At 42.6% G+C, this 24,882-nt stretch overlaps 1 protein-coding gene across 2 annotated transcripts in view; it reads left to right on the forward strand.

Moving 5' to 3' along the window:
- Window positions 1–24,882, forward strand: part of LOC141756134 (forkhead box protein N3-like) — a 75,081-nt gene that overhangs the window by 14,328 nt on the left and 35,871 nt on the right. Inside the window, exons 1-2 of one of the 2 annotated variants that reach the window (XM_074615652.1) lie at window positions 16,853–17,059; window positions 19,415–20,014. In XM_074615652.1, the coding sequence (XP_074471753.1) occupies window positions 19,433–20,014 (582 nt within the window). In that variant the 5' untranslated portion in view covers window positions 16,853–17,059; window positions 19,415–19,432. Of the gene's footprint in view, window positions 1–16,852; window positions 17,060–19,414; window positions 20,015–24,882 lie in introns of those variants that run through there. The other variant, XM_074615653.1, reaches the window with a different exon arrangement.

Here is a 24,882-nt window from a genome sequence, read left to right on the forward strand (position 1 = left end):
TAGAGAGAAGCTCTTGCTCTTTGATCTTAAAAAAAAAAAGTAGCGCCCCAAACCCTCACTAAATAACCAAATGAGACCAGACTTCCTTCAGGTTTATGTGTTTTAAAGGTGAATTTTTCAATTGAGTAGCTTCTGGCACATCTAAAACTATTTCATTAGTATGTGTTCCACTGGAGGGCTGGAGTGTCTGATTCTGTTATTTGCCTGTCTAGTTGATGGTTTGTCTCCATGCTATGGTTCAGTTTTTCTCAGGAGGAGCAGAGACAGAAATGAACCTTTTGGCTCAGGGGCTGACTGTTAAACTGAAAAAAATGAATCTGCCAGTAATCATTTTTACCAGCCTCACTATAACTATAACTGCTACTACAGCACAAGTAATATACATTTCCATGTAATCTGTTACCATACTTGTTTTCAGTGGCATTTTGTGCATGTGCATAGATTGAAGTATTGTATTCATCTAAAACTTGCTTACACAGACAGGTGTAAGCAGAAGTGAAGAGCGGTTTTGCAGTTTGAGGCTAAAACAGGAATACTGTGCAGTGATGCATTTAGATGTTATCAGACAGCGACCCAGCGAGTAGATTTGTATGACTGTTTACAGACACACCCCCTTAACAGACAGTTATTGATAGGCTTAACTTAAAGAGGAACTGCACACTAAATAGTTTTTATGCTGTACACTAGGGCTGCACAATTATTTGACATTTTATCGAAATCGCAATATGGCCTACTGCATATCGCAGTTGCAGTCAAAATAATCACAATTCAATATTTTTTCAAAATCGTGCAGCCCTGCTGTACACATAATCACATAGCTTCTTGTTGGCATACGATATGGTGATTCTTCCAACAATACACATTTAAATTAGCTTGTATCTGTCTGATTTGAAAGTTCGGTTCAGCGAAATGCTCTTAAAAGGCAACAAGTGTGCTTCTAGTTACCGTCAAAGCCCCACCAGGCTTCCTGTCTGTCCATCAGAGAAAAGGGGACAGTAGCTTCTCATGGCTGGTTAGCTCTGAGTACCAGATATACATGGCTGTCCGTGCTACACTGAGCGGTGGTCAGGCACTGTCCCCTCGGCCTCTGACCCCTCGCTTCTCTGTTGCATTTTTTAGATTATGCTGGGAGGGAGGGTTCTAGCTGGATTTGAGGGTGTAGTTATCCTTTAAATCGTCCTGAGCTGCACTGGCTGCAGTACTGAGAGCTCAGCTCAAAGTTGATTCATCATAAATTGGCTGTATACAAGAACTGTTGTATCCAGCAAGGCGCTGCGTTGGCCAATCAAATACGTGCAAGCACTTAAGCATCAGCCTTCACACCCCTGGATGTATTACTCCAACTCAATATCCTGGATCATATTTCATTGTCTCACCGGTACCTGAAACAACACGTTCCGCACTGACGTAACCCCTTGTTTGTTTTTTACTACGCAGTGCTGATTTGGTCTGACACCTACTTCAACTTCTTTTTCACTGGAAACTCAAAGATGATGTCTGTGTATGGAGGACGGAACCTGTCGAAATAAAAAAAAGTAAATTAAATCTTTTTTCATTCATTTATTTTTGCATTTATTTATTTATTTATTTTTGCATAATCTTTGCAATAAATAAATATAAAAAATGATAAAAATGAATACCTAAATGAATAATAGGGACAATTAAACAGAGAGTAAATAAAAAAGGGAATTAATACATAGATAAATAAATAAATAAAGAAGCAAATTAAAACCGATATCAATTTATGTCACATTTAACAATTAATTATTGGCTACATTTATTTTTAATATTTTTGCTACATTTAATGACATATTTTTTATTCGTCAAGTCTTTTATTTATTTATTCATTTATTTTTTATTTTGGTAGGTTACGTCCTGCATATATGTGAGCTCTGACTTGGTAAAAAGATGCATCTTAATGCTTAACGCCCAGGGTTAAAGTGACGAGCCGCTCCTCTGAGTTATGCTCAGCTTTTTAATTAATTATTAACCAATTTAACCGATAGCGTTAATCGGTGAAAATGCTTAAAATCGGTTAACAGTTTAACAGTTAATTATTAACATCCCTACTTTTCACACATCGCAAAGCGACATCATCTGGCAACACACTGCATCGGCCAATAAAATAAGAAGGATTCCTTTCCTTTGGTTATCTGGCATGTTTCTTTAACGTAAAGGTAAAAGTCCCTAGAAGTGTATGATTACACTTTTTTCCCCCCATAGTCTAGTGTTAAAAAAGTTAACAAAAATCGCAATAAATCGTAATATCCATTGTGGAATCTCTTCTACAAAGGTTAACTCATTCATCAGGAAGGAAGAGGCTCAGGAGCCGTTGATGTCTTACACAGAAGTTTTATTAAAGCTTGATCAAGGACAATTGTCAGGTCTCCACACCAATGTTTTGTCTGCGTGAAGGCCTCACAACTCTGCCCGTCTTAGTGGCTTACCATGTTATGACTGACGAGAGACCTTGCTTCTCTGTGACCTTGGTTGCCCCAGCAACGCGCTCCACTCCCTTACTGTACACGCAGCTGCACAGATAAGAGGTCTCACACTCAGACAGGAATACAACCTCGTGATGTCAACACAAGGGACACGCTGACCCCCGACCCAGACGAGAGAGGAATAGATGGAACGTTCCATCACATTACTTAAAAATCGCAATACATAACGAATCGGCACCTAAGCATTGTGATGATATCGAATCGGGAGATAGGTGTATCGTCCTAGCGCTAGTATGTGTGGACAAGGCCTGAGAACAGAAATGTATGAATGTCGTGACGTGAAGGATAAAGTCCTATGAACTCCTGTGAAATTCTGTAAAAGTCTTCCCTGTGGTATTGAGTGAAGTTTTGGCATCCAATTCATGGATCTGCTACTCCTGGATGGTGTATCCTCGTCTCAGCTGTATTCGAGTGGGCACGTTGCTTGTGTGTAGGGTTAATGTTAGAGTGGGTGTGTCTTTGAGTTAGTCTGCAAGCCAACAGATGGACCCTTCTTCAGTTTATCCAACAAACACTACTATCTCTGGCATTCATTTGGCACCGGGCAGATGGAAACTTCAGACTTTACTCCCGAGTCGCCGTCGGGAAGGAAGCTGTAAGATGAACTGAGAGTATGTAATGTAGTAAATGCTGGATAGAGCGGCAATTGTTGCATCGGAGCTCGAGCAAAGCTAGATCCCGTCACACTATCATAAGAGGCCGAAGGAGTGGCGGCAGATAAAGCATCAGCTGCCCTCCACTTTCCTCTCCAGCTAACAAGGAAGCTTCACCACATATTTAGCGCTGGCAGAGAGAGGATGCCACCCCCCACCACCCTCCTCTTCTTCTCTCACACATCACCCCTGGCTAAAGGAATGTAGCGGAAAACGAGGGACTCGAGATAGAAGATCAGAGGCCTTTAATACAAACCACATTGTGTGTTGTTCTTCTGTTTCCCATCTCCTGTGTTCTCCGCATCAGCAGTGAAACGGCCTTTGATGAATATCTACAAAGAGATTTGAGACTTATAAAGAGCGGCAATTTAGCCAGGTATGTTATCTTAAGCCTGGTAATTTGGGAATTCAATTCTCTCATAGGGGGAGCCAGGGGAGCCTGTGGTGTTTATCAGGCGGACTAGCATGAGGCGCGTTGAAATCGAGAGTTTCGGGGGGTATCTGATCAATGACTGACCGCCTCTTAAGACTGGGGTTATCATATCTCTTACCCCCCCTTCCTTTTCTTCCTGCTGCATGCATGTATGTGAGTGTACTGTAACCATGGATCAGGTCCTGTCTTTCCCCTGAGTTACACATCTAATCACGCCACGATCATCCCTCATCTCTAATTCTGATGGCAGGGCCTGTCAAACAGCATACGCTGGAAGACGGGGTGACTTTGAAATGCTGCTAATGACCCCGGGATATAACTACCCTCTCTCTCTCTTTTACTCCCCCTCACTCTTTTCTTTCTTGTCCACTCCTGTCATTTGCACTCGCGGTCATCCTCTCTCCTTCAACTCTCTGCTTCTGCTGATAAGAAAATGCAAGGGAGAGACGTGTGAATCATAAAGGAATCATACCTAATTTTGCGAGATGATTCAAACTGGACGTGGACAACGCCGAGAGGCGAAGTCGTTAAGGGTTAATGCGAAGACGAGCTTCTGTCCAAATGTTATTTAGCCTTTATTTAAACTGGGCAGCCCCGCAGATTAAAAATCTCCTCCATCAAGGGAGGCCGGCCAAGACGCCGCATCCAGACAAACATAAAAGTCTCCGAGAGAGAAAAACACACAAAAGCAAAATACAATCAAAGCCACATAGCCGAGAGACTACTTTATAAGCAGTCCAACAGGCAACACTTCAGCGTCAAACCAGCAGGCTCATTGCCAAACCTATTTAAATCTTGACTAAACAAAGCAAAGACAGCTCCTTATTGAGTCTGCCACAAGAACCTTCATTAACCGTGTAAACTCACCGAGAGGGCTTTCAGCTTTAAATAATTTTGCAGCCGGTTCCATGAAGAAGGAGCGGAGTACATAAAGGCACTTTTGCCTAATTCAGCTTTGACCCCAGGGACAGATAACACAAACAAATCCTGGGACAGCAAACAGTAATTTTCCAACTACTTTTTTTTTTTTTCTCGTTTTAGAGATGTAAGAAAACAGTGAATTAGTAGACCCGGAGTGGCCTTATATATTTATAAAGAAAACTGAAGCGGGTGGCTGTCAGCTGGAGCATAGAAGGTGACACACTGATGAGAGACAGAGGTACAGTCAGTAATGCAGCTCAGTGCTACAGCGGCTAAGACGAGAAGGGGTGATGCGTGTGAATATAAAACAACTTAATCAAGCGCTAGCAGGGCTATAGAGGCAACCGTTCTGTCTCAGCAAAAGGAAAAAAAACACGACTTGTGCGTAAAGAAAACCTGATTTCGGCCCGACCTTTTATGCATTTCAGCCCACTTACTCCTTCGCACAAGCTTTTCCTACTTTCCATGCAGCCATTTTTTTCCATTCACCTTCAACAGCAACAAAACCAAGATTTAAAACTTGTTTGAGATAGGAAATCAAAATTGCTTTAGTCTTCAATAGTCATGTTAGTAGGGTGCACACATCTAACCACCTTCACTTTAATCAGCGGGTGGCAAGCAAGACACGGGAACTTGGCTTGGGCAAGAATCTGGCGATACGATATGTGTCATGATACAGGAGTAACGATTCATTGCGATATATTGTGATTTTTTTTTTCTTCAAATTTAATTTTAGGAAAACTGTCATAGTATAAGACACACCACCATATGTATAAAATCTGAGTAAAAAAGTCGCTGTGAAATTTCTACTATATGGGGACGAACATCATTACACATGAATGCAATTGGACTCATTGGATCCACGAGAGTCTCAGCTTTCCAGTCATACCCAATTTATGCAATTCTAAGACTGTTTAGGAATATGAAATTTAGGAATTTGTACTGCATTCAAAAAACAACATGGTTTTTGCCCAAAACTGCATGGAATTTGTGTAAACAGGGCATGTCTGTAACGGGGAGACTTGTGGGTACCCATAGAACCCCTTTTCATTCACATATCTTGAGGTCAGAGGTCAAGGGACCCCTTTGAAAATGACCATGCCTGTTTTTCCTCGCCAAAATTTAGCCTAACTTTGGAGCGTTATTTATCTTCCTTCCCTACAAGCTAGCATGACATTGGTACCAATGGATTCCTTAGGTTTTCTAGTTTAATAAGATGCCAGTATCTTCACTCTAGCTTTATAACTGACAACCTCCGAAAGACAGAATAGTGTCCCGGGTCCGGGTCTTACACCCCTATTATTAACCGACAGCCAAAACTGTACACACACTGCACTGCTACATTTACAGCTATGACTTAACTACTGACCAACCTATACACTATAACTATGAGTTATTCCTCAAAAGAGTTCACTACTTGTATAACACATTTTAGTTTAAAAAACATCTTATTTTAAAATAAGGTTGTTATCCCTAACTTTAATTAGAGAATGTGTGTACACATAGAGTGGATGCACGGTTGATCTTTTGGGATTGTACAAGTATCCAGATATCTAAAAATAAGGCTGATGTCCTTTGAAAACTGGCAGTAGTAAATAAAGTCTGCATGTAATGTATTATTTAATCGTATAAAACATGCATATTAACTTCCCAGCGAGGTGCTGAAATATGCCCTTATGAAGAGAACCGTTTGAAACTCCCATACTGGTGTGATTCCTCATATCACTTTTCCCTTTTTTTTGGCCTGTTTGTGAGTTTGTAAACAGTCTGAATTCTGTTTTGTCAGCATTCAGAACGCGTTTCAGTTGACATAAGGTATCTTGTGCGGTGTTAAAAACAGCTTGTAGGAGTGGGAGGGAGGAGTGAAGGATGTAAGCAGAGTTGTATCATCAGCAGGAGCCGTGTAAGTGTCGTCAGCAAAGGCAGGACTGTATAGGCTACTGACAAACTGCTGCCTCACTCCCTTGTCCTTCTCTTTTCACTTTTTCAAATTCCACTTTCTCCTCTCAACCAGAACATATTTTTGGAGCGCCGATCGCCTTTTCTCTGCCAAAGGTGATCTAATAAACTCTTAATATGCTTTCTCAACCAAACACGAGGCCGTTCGATCACAAACTTCTCTCAAGTTTGAGCTCATTTGCTTATTGATTCCAATCTACCATTTCAGCCAAATTTGCACTAGGATCAAAGAGCGGAGCGAGTCGGAGAAGCCAGAGAGGGCGGACCTTTGGAACCGGACAGGCTCTTCCAGTTGTTGTTGCCATGGTTTTTTGTTGTCGGGACAAACTGTCGGCCAGTGGCTGAGAGCCTGAGCTGCTGTTTGTTAAAGATAAGTGGAAAAGCCAGAGGGGAAAGAGAAAGAGGGAGACAGACACAGAGAGAGGGAGCCCTGCTTAATTTTTTTTTTTTTTTTGCTTCTTGACTGCAGGACATCCAGCTGAAAAACACTCACTACCTCAAAGCTTTGTCCACCCCACTCTCCCCTCAATGTGGGGATCCCGATAGATCACGCTCCCCTCTTTAAACAGTTCACCGAGCCCTTCTCCTTGCGTTTTCCTGACCTGCACCCCTCCCTGCCCGCTATCAAAGCTCTGTTGGCTGTGCACTGGGCCGCTTTGATATCGTATAGTGTTTCTGGCAGTCTCCCTCTCTTTTTCTTTTCTCTCTCTCTCTCTCTCTCTTCTTTCCCACAATATTGTAAAAGAGCACAGAGCGCCAACAGGGACCTGCTCACTGTCAAAGAGAAAAGACAGGGAGGCCTTAGAGGGAGTGAGGGAACGACTGGGCGAGGGAGGAGGAGAGGAGGAAAGGTGGCAACAGTGAGAGAGTGAGTGTTATCTTTTTATCACTGTTAATCTTCTTGTTAGCATCTAGTTTTTTTTAAGGTTCAGCTTTAAACATTTATAAGTAAAAAAAATAAAAAGGTGTAGTCTTCTAACTTTTGCAAGTCTTATAACCTTTCCCAACAGAATTAGCGCATAAGTGGGTTTTTTAAATATGGAAAAACCAGTAGACAAGTATGCCTTTCTGGTTTGTTTTTTTTGGTGTGTCACGTTCGACGTCAGGAAAGCGCCAGAAAACAGTGGAAATGTTACGGTAGTTACTTCCTTTTTTACATCAGTTACTTATTCGGTCTCTCTTCAAACTCGATGACGACTAATTTGGAATGAAGTTGGAGCGCTGCTTGGACGGAGATGGACAGAATTAGTGGCTGTGATGACAAAGAAAGCACCAGAAAAGGGGCGAAAATTAGCGTCCGCTCGGTTTCCATCACTGCCGATTTGAGCAGGAGCCGATAAATACCCGTGACTACTGTAGTCATTTGTCCCAGGAATGAATGTCGGTGTTAACCTGTCCCCAAATTTGAACAGGATTTAAAATCCAGTATATAATGCATATAGTATATGAACATAGAATTGGATTGAATAAATCGGGCCCATTGTCACCGATATCCGATGCAGCTATTTGAGTCATTATTGGCCAGATATCCGATATCGGTATCTTTATCGGTGCATCCCTAACGCAAATTGACATAACACAATAAGATGATAATTTCAGACCCACCACTCTGTTAAAAGAGTACATTAAAGGAACAGGTTGACATTTTGGGAATGTGCCTTTTTTCCCTAAGAGTTAATTAAAAAAGATGAAAAGATGTCTGTGTGTTAAAGTATGGAGGTTGAGGTGATTAGCTTAGCTTAGCATTAAGTAAAGTTACAAAATGATCAACCGCCACTTTACATTAATACATACATAGCTCATTAATACACAAAACATATCTTGCACTATTGTAAAAACGAAAATGTCTTGTTCTAAGGGGAGTTATGTGCAAAAAACCCCACTCAAATTGTCCCTTTTCTGATTCTGTTTCTGGATTAAATTTACGACATAGGCTACAACACGCTAATGCTAAGCTAATCTAAATGCCTTCCTCCTCCAGCTCTGCATTGAAAGAAAATAAATGAGCATATTATTTCCCAACATGTTGAACTGTTATTTTAAATTCAGAAATGATGCAATCAGAAAACGAAACGATCAGTTTCACAAGGAGAGGAGACTCGCCGCTCTGTTTGGTCTTGTTGAACTGCAAAATCACGGTCCACAATAATAAAGTGGTTCTAGCGAGTTCTGTTTCTTTCTCTAACAAATGATCTTCAGCGCAGTACACCCTCCGGCTTGCGAGAGCACATTAACTAGACAACAGCCGAGAGTTTCACTTGGGCCTTTTGGCTACATTTGTCATTTTAACTGACAACAGCTACGATCAGTGGCGGGTAAAAATGAGACGCCTGCACACTTGTATGTGTTTGTACATTAATTGCTCTTTGCTGAAGGAGAAGACAGATGATTCAATAACGAAATTCATTAGACTCCTAGCCTATCAAGATCTATTTTAGCAGTGTGGAAGCCAAAACAGAAACTGACCCTGTTGGGATCTCGAAGCAGAAGTGGTTATGTTGTTTTCTAACACAAACAACACATGTTGAATGCCACAACGGGGTTGCACGCTGACTTGACCTAAACTGAGTGACTGAGAAAATACGGGACTGGCCGAATGAGCAACCGAGCGAGCGAGCGAGCGAGCGAGTGAGTAACTGAGCGAGCGTGCACGAACGTGTGATTGCATGCGGTGCGTCACAGCCATTACCATGGAAGTCTGGAGCCCTGAGCCTGGGCTTTTTTTAAGCTTGACCTGACTGTTGCAGTCAGTCCACCCCACACACACACACACACACACACACACTATCCCTGCACTCTACCGAGGGACCTCCAGGCTGCACACACACACAAGTCACCTTCAAGCGTCCACACTCGCAACCCCAGTTTGCTTTTGTGTGTCTGCATGTGTGTGTGCATCTGACTCTGATTGTTCGCCATCCTCAGAGAGCGAGATTGAGCGTGACTTCATGATCGCTGGCTGCTGATGAATCATACCAAACTTACTCTGTGTTTGCCTGATGCAAATGTCTGTTTGCTTTGTCGGGTAGCCTACTTTGGAGGACGGAGGCTGTGTGTGTGTGTGTTTGTCGTCTTGAATTATTCACTGGCAATTTTTTATTTCCTTGCACCGTACATTACACGTGTCCTGTCTGAGCTTTAGCCTCTTAGTTACTGTGTGTACATCCGCTTTTTTATTTTTTTAGTAAAACAGTACAGTGCTGTTCTTACGGCATAAGCAGTGGCCCCATTGATGTGCTTTGTGCTATCATTTTTCAATTTGAAAGTTCTGGGACTCAGTTCCCCTAAATATACTGTGTATTATGTGCTTATTATCTGCTTAGTTGGTTTGCCAATAGACAGAGAAGCAATGTTTATCCTCTACCAGGACAGGCTCTGTACTAAACCTTATAAGGTTTAGGGTGCAATGTAAGGGCATTGACCCATTTCAACATAGGCCCCAATAATTAAGTTTGTTGTACCCTGTACATTACAGCTATGCCTGGTTTTGTAGTCTGGACAATATGTAAGGGATAATGTACAGCGAGCCGGTCACTGTTGTGAAATAAACCCCCGACAGGGCGATGTGGCACCCCAACGCAAAGCAGAAAATGCCACTTATCACACGGCTACTTACTTAAGAAATCAATAATTTGACACAAAAACATTCCGACATCAGAACTGCGCCCATAGCAACGGTCTGTTATACATAGCAACGGTCTCCTATAAAGATATAACAGACTGTAGAACGCCGTGATTGATCAATCAGAATCGAGGATTCAACACAGCCGTGTAATATGTCATAATAGAGCACTAATTAACGACTATTTTAATTATCAATTCATCTCTCAATTATTTGCTGATTGTTTAGACCAGGGCTGCCCAAAGTGGGGCCCGTGGGCCAAAGTTGGCCTTCCGGATGTTAGGCTCAGTTTTAGAGCTGGAGTGAAGGTACTGGTATCATATGAAACTAGAAAACCTAAGAAATCCATTGGTACCAACCACACCAGCTAGTTAGGAAGAAGGCGAAATAACACTCCAAAATTGGGCTGAATCTTTGCAAGGAAAATCTGACATCGTCAGGGGTTTCTTAACCTCTGATCTCAAGATATGTGAATGAAAATGGGTTTTATGGGTACCCAACCCGCATCAGTTATCACATCAGTTTTGGGCAAAAACATGCAGTTTTTTTGACTACAGTATAAATGTGTTATTTTCACCAGTTCTTAAAATGGTGTGTGTGAATATTTCTGCATACTGGGGTCCCTAAACAGTCTTGGAAATGCATAAATTGGGTATGACTGGGAATGAACTCTGCTGTTTTCAGCAGGTGGGTTTTGAGCGGTTAACTATGTAAAAACTAAAAGAATATTCAATTAGGGGAACAATACAATACAATAGTGTTTGCTTTTGGCCCGTGGCCCACCATTGAGTTTCAGTTTTTGCCCTCCAAGGGAAAAAGTTTGGGCACCCCTGGTTTAGACTATAATATTTACAAAGTAGTAAAAAAAAAAGACAGAAAATCCAATTTTCCCAAAGGTGATATCTCCAAATTGGTTGTTTAGTCTGATCAACTATCCAAAACCTGAAGATTTACAATTTACAATGACATAAAATAGAGGAAAGCTGCTGTTTGAATGCCTACTTTTCAAGTATAAACCAGTCAAGCGTTGCTCTAGTGAATTGCCGTCCTGTGCACTGACCAAATCCGTCCTCGGAGGAGAAGGCAAAGAAAGCCTACTGTGTGTGTGTGTGCGTGTGCGTGTGCGCGTGCGTGTGCGCGCGCGTGTGCACGTGCGTGTGTCTGAATGCATGTTTATATTTACAGGCGTGTGTGACTGTGCGAGTTGCCAGGCAGCCGAGAGCAGCAGCCACGACCGAGGAGGTCACGAGCAGTCCTCCGGGACACCCTGACCTCTGACCTCTATCCCATAACTCTTTGCTGCTGTGGATGATATAAAAGGAAGACACAGTCAGACCTCATAGGATGTGATTGGTCCTGCTCTGCTTCCTTTAAAGCCCCCTGGAATCCTGACATTTGTCGTTAGGGAAAAGCAGGAAATACAGACGGGGGGAGGAACAATTTCATGGGCTGAAAATGGAGAACATCACAAGGCTTCCTACAACTGGTGTTGACATATATGTAGCAGAAGTTATTATTTTCCAGCCTCTGAGAGAGTTCTCATTTTCTCCTTCTCTCTGTTGGTCTTCCTCTCCCCTTCCATCCATCCAGCGAATGTGTAGGAGGGATAAAGGTCGTCCTTTTGTCATCAAAACTCCAGATTAGTTTTGCCTCGGTGCATCTGACTCTCTGCTTTATCACTGTGGCCAGAGGAGCCACAAGGTTCAGCTCACCCCTCTGCAAAGTAATAACTCATACCAGCTACTATTGCATTCTTTGCTGCTATCTCCTACACTACTATTACTACTCCATTCTGGGGTAGGGGGATTATTTTCATGGCGCTGTCTTTTATTGGGCTGTATAGAGAAGACTGACAGTAAAGCGAGGAGCAGGAGGATGTGACATGCAACATATGTCAGGAGCTGCGATCAAACTGACAAAGTTGTAATAGTCGCTTCGGCCCGCAGAGGCCCAGAGCAGAGCATAAATGCGCTGCTGACAGCATGTCATAAGCCTATCTTGGTTTTATTTTAATATTTTTGCACTGATGTGGTTTTTGTGGGTTCTGTAACTTGATGACTTGGGGATTTCTCTGAAAGTCAGTTTGGCTAATATTGCAGCAGGCTCCAGCACAAGACAGTGAAATGAAATGCATTATTGAAATGTTTCTTCTGGCTCCGGCACACGAAAACGCCCGCAAGTCAGACAGAAAGAAGCTGCCAACAGGGAATGAAGATCTTCTGAGGGATTACGTAAATGTGGCACGTGATTTAGACATGTATCAGCGAGAGCATGAATGCAATGTAAGATGATTACACCGTCAATTAGAGCACATGAATTAGCCTACACCCTCTCCGCTCTCAAAGGGGTTTGTTAACCTTCTCCCCTCCATGTAAACACGAGTGGCCTCTGCTCTCAGTTACAAAGGCTTCAGAGGGTTTCGAGCTGGCCAGAGGTCAGCAGGGTTGCATCGATGTCAACGACGAAAATGAACAGTTTCTGGGTTTGTGTTTAGTCTCGTCCATTTTGGTCATTTTTAAAACTAAAAAATTAAATGAAGTATCTCAGTTTATTGAAATTTGAATGTTGATTACCAAAGAAGTGTCTTTGACAAGTTCTTATCTGTGGTTGGATCATGTTTATTGGTGCACTATTAGCTCTTGAATCTGCAAATAGCACTGTGTCTTTCCTCTTCATTCTTTTATGCAGACGACAACAGTGTATTGATTTAAAAAATTTGTGCTTTTAATGGCGCACCAGTGTTAGCTGAGAAACGATACGGCTGGAACCAAGCAGCACACTCAGGACATGATCAATATCTTATTAGATATGCAGTGACAAACCAGGTCCTGGCAAAATATAGATGAATCCGGCGACAGCTTTGTGTGTTCCGACATCTAGCGGCACCGCCATTACTGAGGTGGCAAGTCGTAGTGACTCTAGTCTCTGCTAACAGTATTAACTGGTGACTTTCAGCCGAATGCGTTCGTGGTTGCTCGTGGTAACTTTCGTAAATGGTTGGCGTAGATAATAAACACAGATGAGTATGTATTTAAAATTGATTAATGTAAAATTGAAGGCTTTTACGAGGACTCAGTTGCCGTCACTACGAGCAACCACGACGCATTCAGCTGAGAGTCAGTTATTGCGGTTAGCAGACACTTTGTTCGTGTTCTGTTTGTGATGCCGACCGAATGATGTTAACTTTGTGGTCATTAGGTTGCCCTAGTTAGAGCAACTAATGTTATATTTCACAATAACGCCACAGTTAGTTGATTGAGTTAATTTATTCTGTGGGACCATCGCATACCTTAGACAGTGTCTTAGGCCACTAACGCCGTTAGCTACGTTAGCTAAGCAGTGTTAACTTAGCTGACGTTGTTGTTTCACCATGTTAGGTTAACGTTAGGCAGCTGAAAGCGGCTCAGGTTCTTCCCGAACTCCTAGATATCATTGTCCAAAGTAACATTGAACAGAAAGTAAAGGTAAAAGTACAAAATTGTACACATCTTAGGACAACTTGCATTCAAATGTGCGCATATTGTAGGGAGACGCCACAGCAATAATGGCGACTTGTTTACTTCTGGTACTTTCCTAGATTTGTGTATAAATTTAGCTCAGATTTAGTATTATGATTTCTTTTTTTAGGAGTTTGGGGTGAAAATTGTGTTCTTCTGGGTTTTGTCTGCCATTTATTTTCATTATTGATTAATTTAGCGATTCGTTTTTTCTATTAATTGTGTGTTCTATGATTTTCTTTTTTTTAATGAGCAGGAGAGCTCATTGTTGACCTTGGAAATAGTAGATTCACAAATCTTTCCAAACTCAAGGTGTCCTTACTATCTTTTTGTAGAATCTTAAACTGCATCACATGGTCTTCATCAGTGGATGGTGTTTGCTCAGTTGATAAGTTAAGGTCATGGTTAAGCTCGATTCTGATTGATTGATGATTGGTCAATCACGGCGTTCTACGGTCTGTTATTTCTTTATAGCAAACCGTCGCTATGTATAACAGACTGTTGCTATGGGCGCAGTTCTGACGTCAGACTCTGGCGGGCCATTTTTGTGTCAAAAACAATGACCAGCTCGCTGTACATTATCCCTTGCTTAGCGTAAAGACTGGAAACAGGGGGAAACAGGTAGCCTGGCTCTGTCCAAAGGTAACAACATCCGCCTACCAGCACCTCTAAAGCTCACTAATTAACGTGTTATATCTTGTTTGTTTAATCGGTACAAAAACCAAAGTATAAAAATGATAAGTTGTGGTTTAATAGTGGGTTATGTACCAAACTACTTCTTGGCCAGGTGCAGTCACTCCCCGTCTTGTCCTCATTGTGAGGTTGCCAGGCAACCAGTGGAGACTCTGGTAAGCCAACTGGCTGCTGGTGGCTTGATACAGTACACACATGAGTGAGTGGTACGGATCTTCTCATCTAACTCTCTGCAAGAAAGCATATTTTCCCAAAATGTCGAAATATTTCTTGAAGTTTTAAGCCATCTCCATGACAACTGTTCAAACTCCATCCATGTGATATGGTTGAAAGCTCTGGACAAAAAAGGTAGTAAGTAGGGCTGTCAAAGTTAATGCAATAGTAACGCATTAACAAGGTTGTAGGTGGGAAACCTGAGGAAACCATTGGTACTTACCATGTCATACTAGCCCTTCTAGGGACAGGTGTTGCAAATTAGCATCCGCTACAAGCACTATGATACTGGCATCAGATAGCTGTTTTTAAGTTGTCTATGTACATTGTATTGGTCCTTATTAAATAAACCATGAAATAAATAGTTGCAAAGGAGGCTAAAGAAAGCTCCAAACTTACGCTAAATTTTGGCGAAGATAAACTGGCCATTTTCAGCAGGGTCCCTTGACCTCTGACCTCAAGATATGTGAATGAAAATGGGTTCTATGGGTACCCACGAGTCTCCCCTTTACAGACATGCCCACTTTATGATACAGTTTGGGGCAAGTCATAGTCAAGTCAGCACACTGACACACTGACAGCTGTTGTTGCCTGTTGGGCTGCAGTTTGCCATGTTATGATTAAATGCAGTACCTGTGAGGGTTTCTGGACAATATTTATCATTGTTTTGTGTTGTTATTTGATTTCCAATAATAAATATATAAATACATTTGCATAAATCAAGCATATTTGCCCACTTCCATGTTGATAAGAGTATTAAATACTTGACAAATCTGCATTTAAGGTACATTTAGAACAGATAAAGAATGTGCAATTAATTTGCGATTAATCGTGATTATTTATGGACAATCATGCATTTAATCATGATTAAATATATTAATCAATTGGCAACCATAGTAGTAAGTGGATTGAAGTTGATTCAGAATTGTTGCCCATGCCCGTCACAAGTTCCCAGAGCCCAAAGTTGCTTCTTCAAATTATTGATTTGTCTCAGCAAAGTATAATAATACAACTATATAAAACAGTGAAATTGTAGATGTTGAAGCAAGAAAATGTGTGGTGGTTTCCCTCACTTAAACAAATTTTCAAAATTGTTGTAGATTATAATTTTCTGCTGTCACTTATAATCACGCCGCTGAATAGAGGGCTGTGTCACTCGTGGAGTCGGAGGAAGTTTGAATGTTCAACACAGTTGCCACGGTAATTTCCAGCCTTTGTTACCTGTCAGAGTCTTACGAACCCTATATTCACGGCAGGCATAATAATAGAAACAATCTGACTTAAGTGTGCCACCAACCTCTAAGCGTTGAGTGTTTCAAACGGGGGAAAGTCATTTACTCTAATTGAGTGGTGTCTTTTTTAAGTCCATGTTATCAGAGTGCAAACAGAGCCGGTGTGGTGCCGGGGTCACAGAGGGAACAGAGAAAATGCCGCGCAGATTACAGCTGCTTTAAATCGCATTGGTATGCACATGGATGGAGAGTATAGGCAGATAGTGTGCTTTACAGTCCGATGCAAACACATGCAAATGCAGGGGGTAGTGGGGGGGGGGGGGGCACACGTGCACACGCTAAGCCAAATGTGGACATGCCAAACAGAGACGAACACAAATCAAAACAAAGCATGCAAACACAAAGAGATCCAGCGAATGAAGACGACAGAGAGAATAGCACAGTCCCATCTGTCAGACAAATGTGAGGATGCTTCTCACACGCACACAAACACATACACACACACACACACACACACACGCAGCAGGCATCATTTAGTCTGAACTTGAGCGATATCTGCCTTTGTCCTTTAGCAGTTGGTCCTGAGGGGCCGCTGTAGAAGTTGCATGAAAGTTTGTTTAGAGCTGAGCAAGTGTGTTAAGCTTTATGAGAGCCCACGGGAGACGTGGTGACACACACACACACGCATCTACTCACACACACACACACACTCAGGCACGAGGCTTGGGCGGCAGCTCGCGCTGGCCCCAACCAACAGTGAGGAGTTTGTTGTCATAGCAACAGTAAAATGAGATGACTTTACTGTCAGCCGTAATGTTTCATGGCCCCCTTGCCGCTATGGCAACATAACAAGGAGGAGGAAGAGGAGATGGAGAGAAAGAGAGCATCAGAGCCATCTCCGCATTCCAGCGGACTCCTACCAGGAGCGATGTCACTACGATGCCCTTACTTCCTTCCTACGACGAACACACACACGTGACAAGCCTGTCAAGCACACGCATAAACACACTCGTACAAAGAGACGCACACACACCTTGAAAAGCCTGTCAAAGCCCCCTTTTCCACCTCGCCCATCCCTTTGATTACGCGCTCACTATTTTCAGCTACGGCGTTCTCGTCGCCGGGGCAATTTGAATTCATTACGCTCAATGTCAATATTGGTGCAACAACGGCGTGCCTCAGACAGGTACAGCTTGTTGAATGAGCGTGCTGTGCTGTCAGAAAGTGTGAGGAGTGAAAAGAGAGGAGAAGAAGCGGAGAGGGGAGATCAAAGACGTGCAGCTCCGCCGAGCGTTTCCTCACGTCGCGGAGAGATTCGGAAGGAGCAGCGGGGTGACTATAGGCTGGCCGACTATACGCCGAGCAACAGCACAGCGGCTATACCTCACAATTCTATATTTAGCCCAGTCCTTCCACTACAGCCTATCAACACTGTTAAGCAGAGTTATCGGCGCTGGTAGAAAAGACAGGGGGGGATAGGTGGAGGAGCGGCAGACACGGAGAAGAGAGAGGAAAGAAAGAAAGAAAGAAAAGCACCAGAACCAGAGTTGTTTTGCTCTGTTGCCATGGTGACACGGCGACCGGAGCTGTAGCGAACTGACAGTTGTCACGGCACAGCGGGTTGCCACGGGTGACAGCTGTCAGTCAATCACGCAGAGTGAGGGGACAGATCGGCCGATGATCACCTTGGATTAGAGAGCGATCGCACCACACAGGGGCCAGCCAGAACATATCTGGATTTAATCCCCATGTCCTAATGGCGCTGCGCTCTGGTGTGTGCGTGTGTGTGTGCTTTCATACGCGTGTATGTGTGTTCATCCATGTATGTGTGCATGCTTTTAGTTTCACAACCTTTTTGTACCCCCCGTTTGTCAGTCTAGACTTTTTTGCCAGAATTTGTGTGCGCATGTAAATTTAGGTTTCACTTGCATGTGTGTGTTTGTGTGAGCACACGTGCATCCCCAGCGAGGGTGTGTGTGTATTTGTGTCCAGACTCTGAAACATGTTCACAGGGCGAGCGGAGCAGATTACATTTAGATGTAGCTAGCTGCCGCCTGGGTCCTTCCCCACAGCTGTCTGTGCTAGAGGACAATCAGAGGCCTGGTTGTGAGCCTTCTGATTGTGGTGTGATACTCAGGCCCGGTCTACACGTCTACAGATATTTATAAAAACGGATATTTTCCCCTCTGTTTAAAATTTTTTTTTATAAATCTGTCCACACGACCTTTGTTTTACAAAATATCTCCGTCCACACTCGAACGCAAAAACGACTCCAAACATTCTCCGTAATATTTACACGTCATCACAAGTTAAGGGTCAAGGAATTGTGTTAGCACCCTTCTCACTCCCTTTCCTTCAGCTTCATTACAGTCAGTTGGATAACAGTTATTGTTGGTGGGTGGCTGGGATTGCTTTCATCACTCTGCTGTCATCAACTGTCTCTTTACATGTATAAATGAAGAAAGGGAGGTCATTCAGGTTTATGACCGTAGCCCTTCTGAATGCTGTAAACCTCACCTTCAATTGTCCAAAAGTCCATTCAATCACCATTCGGCCTGTGACTGGAACATTTTTCAAATGTAAAGTAGTAATTAGTCCGAGCAGTGCTAACGAAACGAAAATCATTGTTCCCCAAACGCTCCGTTTTACACGTCCACACAGATATAAAGTAACCAGAGTTTGTAAAAAATCTGCATTTTAGAAGGCGTTTTCCATTTTTGTGACGGAAAACTCCGTTTGCGTGTGGGCGACAGGCCAAAACGTATAAAGGAAAATATCTGTTTTTAAAAAATATCTGCATATGTGTAGACTAGGGCTGTCCCAAATACCATTTTTTTTTTTGGCTTCGAAGCTTTGGTGAGAAATATTAGAAGGTATTTGAAGCTTGGCGGAGCAGTGCAAATAATGTTGAATATGAATAATGTTGTGGGATTATTCCTTATTTCATGAGCTATTTGGGGATTTATACAATTTTATTACATACTTATACATTAAAAAAAACCAAAAAACTAAGCATTCGAATAAGGATTTGGAGGTTGAATACTTTGGCAACGGCTGATGTTTTGAAGCATTCGGGTCAGCCTTAGTGTAGACAATGCCTCAGACACTTCCATCACCTGCATCTAACGAGCACGGCGTTGCTCTTATGTTGGGAGAGTTATGGTCTGATTAAAATAGGAATGGATTTTAACGCGCACGCTGAGTTGTTTTCTTTCTTTTCTTGGCAAATCTCCCGATCGTGATCCACAGCTCCAACCTTCCTACTGCTGTAGAGTTGTCAAAGCACCGCAGTCATCTCTGTGACCCTACATCTATTAGACCTTTAACAGTGTTCATATGTTATGACAGCAACCCCATGTAATGTCAATACTTTGCTTGTGCGCTAGTAATTAGAGGGTGGTTGTACAAGGAAAGATTTCCTCAACCAGTGAAGCACTAAATTTGCCGTCCCAGTCAGAACTGGATAGAAAGCCCCAGAGAGAAATGATGATGTATACTTTTCCCCTCAGATCTAACGCAGCCTAATTGGGAATGCGGTCAAAATGTTGTTGCGTGTCTCCACCCTTTGGCCTTTAACAAAAATGAAGGCTTTATGTGAGAAGCCAGCTGGATTTCACAAGCTGACCTCGTTTCTTTTTTTCCTCTTCCCTCCCTCCCTTCTCCTCTGTCTGCTGTTTCTCTCTCCAGGAGTGAGCCCTGGGCTGGATGGGACCCACCATGCCCCCCAGTAAGAAGGCCCAGAGCCCCAGTAGTGGAGCCAGTGCCTCGCAGGGCATGAGCCCGCCGTATCGGCAGGGGGACGCCGCCACAGCCGCCTCCGAGGCCGAGGCGGCCGACCTCTCCCTGTCCCTATCCGCCTCCTTCTCCAAGGCCGAGGACGAGGAGCTCACCAGCCTCTCCTGGCTCCACGAGAGCACCGACCTCCTCAACAGCTTCAGCCACTCGGGGCTGCGTAGCGTCTCCCCACTGCAGGACCCCGACGGCCAGCACCCCCGCTCGCCCTCCTCCTCGTCTCCCTCACCGGACGACCCCCTGCTCGGCGACGCGCACTCGGCGTACGACTTGGCGGCAGGGGCCAACCGGAAACCACCGTACTCCTTCAGCTGCCTGATCTTCATGGCCATCGAGGACGCGCCGAACAAGCGGCTGCCCGTGAAGGATATCTACGGCTGGATCCTGGAGCACTTCCCTTACTTTGCAAGCGCCCCCACCGGCTGGAAGAACTCAGTGCGCCACAATCTGTCACTCAACAAGTGCTTCAAGAAGGTGGATAAAGACCGGAGCCAGGTAAAGACATCAGCTGTTGTGTAGAAATGTTGGATAATGTTTATTTTCCCTCAAGCAAAGGGCTGGGTGTCCACTTTTACTTTTTGACAGCAGTGGAAGAAGTACTCAGATGCTTTACTTAAGTAAAAGTACCAATACCACAGTGTATAAATACTTATAGACTACAAGTGAAAGAAAATTTGACTTAAGTAAAAGTATAAAAGTATTAGCTTCAAAATATACTTAAACTACTAAAAGTAAAAGCATTCATTATGCAGAATGGCCCATTTCAGAATAATGTATATTATATTATTGGATTATGATTATTGACGCATCAGTGTGTACATCACTTTAGTGTTCCAGCTGGTAAAGGAGGGGTTTATTTCTTTTTACTTATATTAGTTCTGTCAATCGATTCAAATATATCATCGCGATTAATCAAAAATTAATCACATTTTATATCTGTTCAAAACATACCTTGAAGGGAGATTTGTCAATTATTTAATACTCTTGTCAACATGGGAGTCGACAAATATGCTTGCTTTATAAAAATTTATGTATATATCTATTATTGGAACACAAAAACAACGACAAATATTGTCCTGAAACTGTCACAGGTACTGCAAGGGATCAATAAATAGCCTATTTTTATCCCTAATAATACATCATCATTTATTTGTTGATTATATTTTGTGTTATTAATCTGAATCTGAAAAGTAACTAAAGTTATCAAATAAATGTAGTGGAGTAAAAAGTACAATATTTCAGTATAAAATAGCAGAAAATGGAAATACTTGAGAAAAATTGTACTTAAGTACAGCACTTTCCACCCCTGCTATTTGATTACCAAACAAAGTAGCACGGAAATTTGCCCCTCAAAAACATGATCCGATTCTTTTTCAGTTCATTTATTATTCTTTTGTCATATTTTCTGACCTAATCAGGAAATCGGGGAAATTTGTTGCTTTGCAAATTACAAGTTTTTCTATGACAGCTTGCATCACTACAACATTAAACAAGAATGTATTTAGAATTTTAGCTTATTTTGTTTTAACTAAAATTGGCTTTGTTGAGAAAAAAAAACACGTAGTGAAAAGTAGCACTTGCTATTGTAATAAAGCTCAGCAGGGTTTTCATCCAGAATCCACCACTGTGGCAACACAAGATGTCCTTTGACCTAAATGTTCCCTTTAAGTAAAAGGCAGAATTAATGCTGTTAGCAGGCTTCTCATTTTTACATTTTATCTGCTCGTCCAAGGACGGATTGTCATGAGAAGAACGGCTACTCTGTATCGTGTAAACATTTTAAAAGATAGTGAGTGGATTGGGTTTTATGCCATAAAAAAAGAAGAGCCGTTTGGAGAGTGGCATTAACCAACGGTTGCAATCTCTCAGTACTTTTAAAAATAATTTTAAGATCATTTCATGACCTGTAACAGTCAGGGCTGAGTAGCAGCTTGTTATGTCAGAATGTGAAACTACGGTAGTTAACTTAGCAGCCAAAGTGGAAACTGAATAGCAGTCCTCACTAAATACAAGGCCACTTTTGATGTAAAAATTCTATAATTATTAAGCAGTTTCAAGCATCCTCATACAGTATATGAGCTATTTGATCTGGTTTTGTAAATGTACTTGAACTCCTTGAAGGGGACTTTGAAGTAAAATAGGAAATACAATACTGATAAAATATTTGTCAATGGCACAGTTAGGCCATGGTGAAACAAACAATGTACTCATCCATATGATTATATGATCTCCCAAAAGTTCTAATTTCTTAGGTGCTCTATATGATATCCAGAGCATTAATATAGCAGCAAACAACTGTCAAAGTTAACATGATAACAAGTTAACGCAAATTAATGTTAATGCCACTAATTTCTTAACACATTAACGCAACTTGCGATTTTCAGATTGTAGCGGGCTCAGTTTTATAGCTAGAAAACCTAAGGAATCCAACAACCATGTTATACTAGCTTGTCGCAAAGGAGTCTAAATAACACTCCAACTTATGTTAAATTTTACTGAGGAAAAACTGTCTGGGTCAACAACTGTTGACCTCTGGGTCAACAGTTGTTGACCCAGAGGTCAAGGGACCCCGAATGGGACCCCTGAATGGGTCCTATGGGTACCCACGAGTCACCCCTTTACAGACATGCCCACTTTATGATAATCACATGCAGTTTGGGGCAAGCCACAGTCAAGGCAGCACACTGACACACTGACAGCTGTTGTTGTCTGTTGGGCTTGAGGTTGCCATGTTATGATTTTTAATGCTAAATGCAGTACCTGTGAGGGTTTCTGGATAATATTTGTCATTGTTTTGTGTTTTTAATTGATTTCCAATAATAAACATAGACATACATTTGCATAAAGCAGCATATTTGTCCACTCCCATGTTGATCAGAGTCCTAAATACTTGACAAATCTCCCTTTAAGGTACATTTTGAACAGATTAAAAATGTGTGACTAATTTGCGATTAATCACGATCAACTATGGACAATCATGCGCGTAATCCCGATTAAACATTTTAATCAATTGACTTCCCTAATTTTTTTAAAATCATTTTTCACTCCTATGGTAAAATAACACTTCAGCCATACGGCGAATACAGCACGCAGTTCATTTTTCACACTATCATGTGTGGTTATAACTTGCTTCACAGCCAGACAGTTATCAGCGGTTTGCAGGCATATCCAACTTGAAGTCAAACATATTCTGTATTTTGTCTACAGCTGTACCAGATTCGGCCTTATCAATAGTTGATGATCTCTGCTTTCATAGTTCTCTTTCACTCAGACGTTCTGCGCTTCCCCAGCGGGAACAGCATTTCGCCTTTGATTTAAGTCTTGATACAGTCTTTTATACCGGCTTTTCCCATCCAGATTTCACTCCATTAAATACTCGGGGTAAACGGGGAATGAATCCCTCACTCAATTAGCGCTAAATTAATACTGGAGGATTTAATAACACAGATGCCAGAAGACTTTAGATTTCATTTTGCCCGAGGGTGTTGGGGGGTGGGGGGGACAAACAGCAGAGGATCAATGCTGGCTTTGCGTGTTTAGTTGATTGAGATTGTACTGGAGGATATGGGAGCTCTTGACGCTTTCCTTGACCAGCGTGTGAACCTGAACTCTTCTTCTGAGTGGGCTCCGTGTGTGTGTCTGTGTGGGTGTGTGTGTTTTGAGTTACAAAATGGTTGAAGGATGAAGAGTACATGGTGTGTATGTGTGTATTCGTGTGTGTGTCTGTGCACACACCCTCACGCTATGCTGTCATCTGGCCCTTGACTACAACGGCACAGAGTTTCTCTTGTATACATATCTCCATAGTAACTAGGTTGCAGTTGACATAAAAGTATGCTGTTGCTGTAGCAACGGGAAAACTGATTTGGCTTTACTGACTTAGGCGTTTGTGTGTGTGTGTATGAAATATGTGCATGTGTGTTTGAGCTTCAGATGGGCACTGAGGTGCTGAGTGGGGGAGAATGAGTGTACTGTATGAGTGTATGTCCTCCTTTTGTGTTATATGCACATATGTACTCGTGTGTGTGTGTGTGTGTGTGTGTGTGTATGCGTGTGGAGCAGCATGCGTAGAGGTGATTTTGGCAAGGACAGCCTGTCTTGTCTTCCTGTCGCTGCACACCGTTTAAGACAGCACGCTAATTAACCCTTCAAACCTATTCCCCTCTCTCTCGCACGCACGCACATACCGCCAAACACACACAGGGCATGTCTGACACGCAAACAAACAAGTGCACGCACACGCACACACGCTCTCAAGCACGCATGAATGCTCAAAAAGGACTCACACACACATGCGCGAGCGCCGTGTCGGTGTAGAAATGAGGGCACATCTCTGCAGACTCCTACTCTACCTGCCAAGCGCCGCGCTTTATCTGAAGCTACAATTACAGAATCTCTGTAATTTCAGTCAGACTACTCCGCCATTCAAAGCTTTTCACTGAGAATATCTGCATGTGAATACTCCTTTTTTTTTTTTCCTCCCCTGCTTTACCTGTTTATGTCTTTTTTTAATCGAGCGTGCAATTACAGGGTCTGAGATATATATCTTTTTTCTTTATGTTGCATTATACTCGCGGTGAGAAAAGAAGGAAGACGAAGGGTTTTGTTTAAGGGGAGGTCATGTTATCATTGTGAGTGATAGACATAGACACACACAGGGAGAGAAAGGCGGAAGCAGGGCAACATGGCGTTACTGTGAACGCACCAAATCATATTTCCATCAATTTACAGAGGTGGAGATTAATATGACAGCGGCCTATTTGTTCCAGTGACTGTATTTCTGGGTCATATCCAGGCAGATGACAAGATGGGGACTAGTTTAGAATAAGCTTGCTGCTCCATTTGTGTGTGTGTGTGTGTGTGTGTGTGTCTGTGTGTGTGTGTCTGTGTGTGTGTGTGCGTGCATGAGTGTGAACTTGTGGGAGAGAGCGTGTGTGCGTCCCACGGTTGCCATGGCTTTGTTTACAAACAGGATTCTTCACTGTGCTGAATGACATGCCTTTAATGACAAGTGTTGTTGCCCTCAGACTTCTGGATCAGCGCTGAAGATCAGTGTTGTAACAGCGCAACACACACACACACACGCACACACACACACACACGCACACACACACACACACACACACACACACACACACACACACACACACACACAGGCAGGCACACAGTGGTATATTTCTCAAAGCCTCTTATGAAATCGCAGCAGAGACAACAGGCAGTTTTGTAATCTAAGACTCACTATGAAGTCTCTCGGTGTTGCACTTAAGTGTGTCACCTCTAACTTAACCTCGTATGAGAGGCGCCCTTGATTCTTTCACGTTTTAACTCGGAACATTATGAACTGCAGCATCTGGAGCGAGCTT

This window comes from Sebastes fasciatus, chromosome 18, assembly GCF_043250625.1.
Source record: "Sebastes fasciatus isolate fSebFas1 chromosome 18, fSebFas1.pri, whole genome shotgun sequence".
Taxonomy (NCBI): Eukaryota; Metazoa; Chordata; class Actinopteri; order Perciformes; family Sebastidae; genus Sebastes; species Sebastes fasciatus.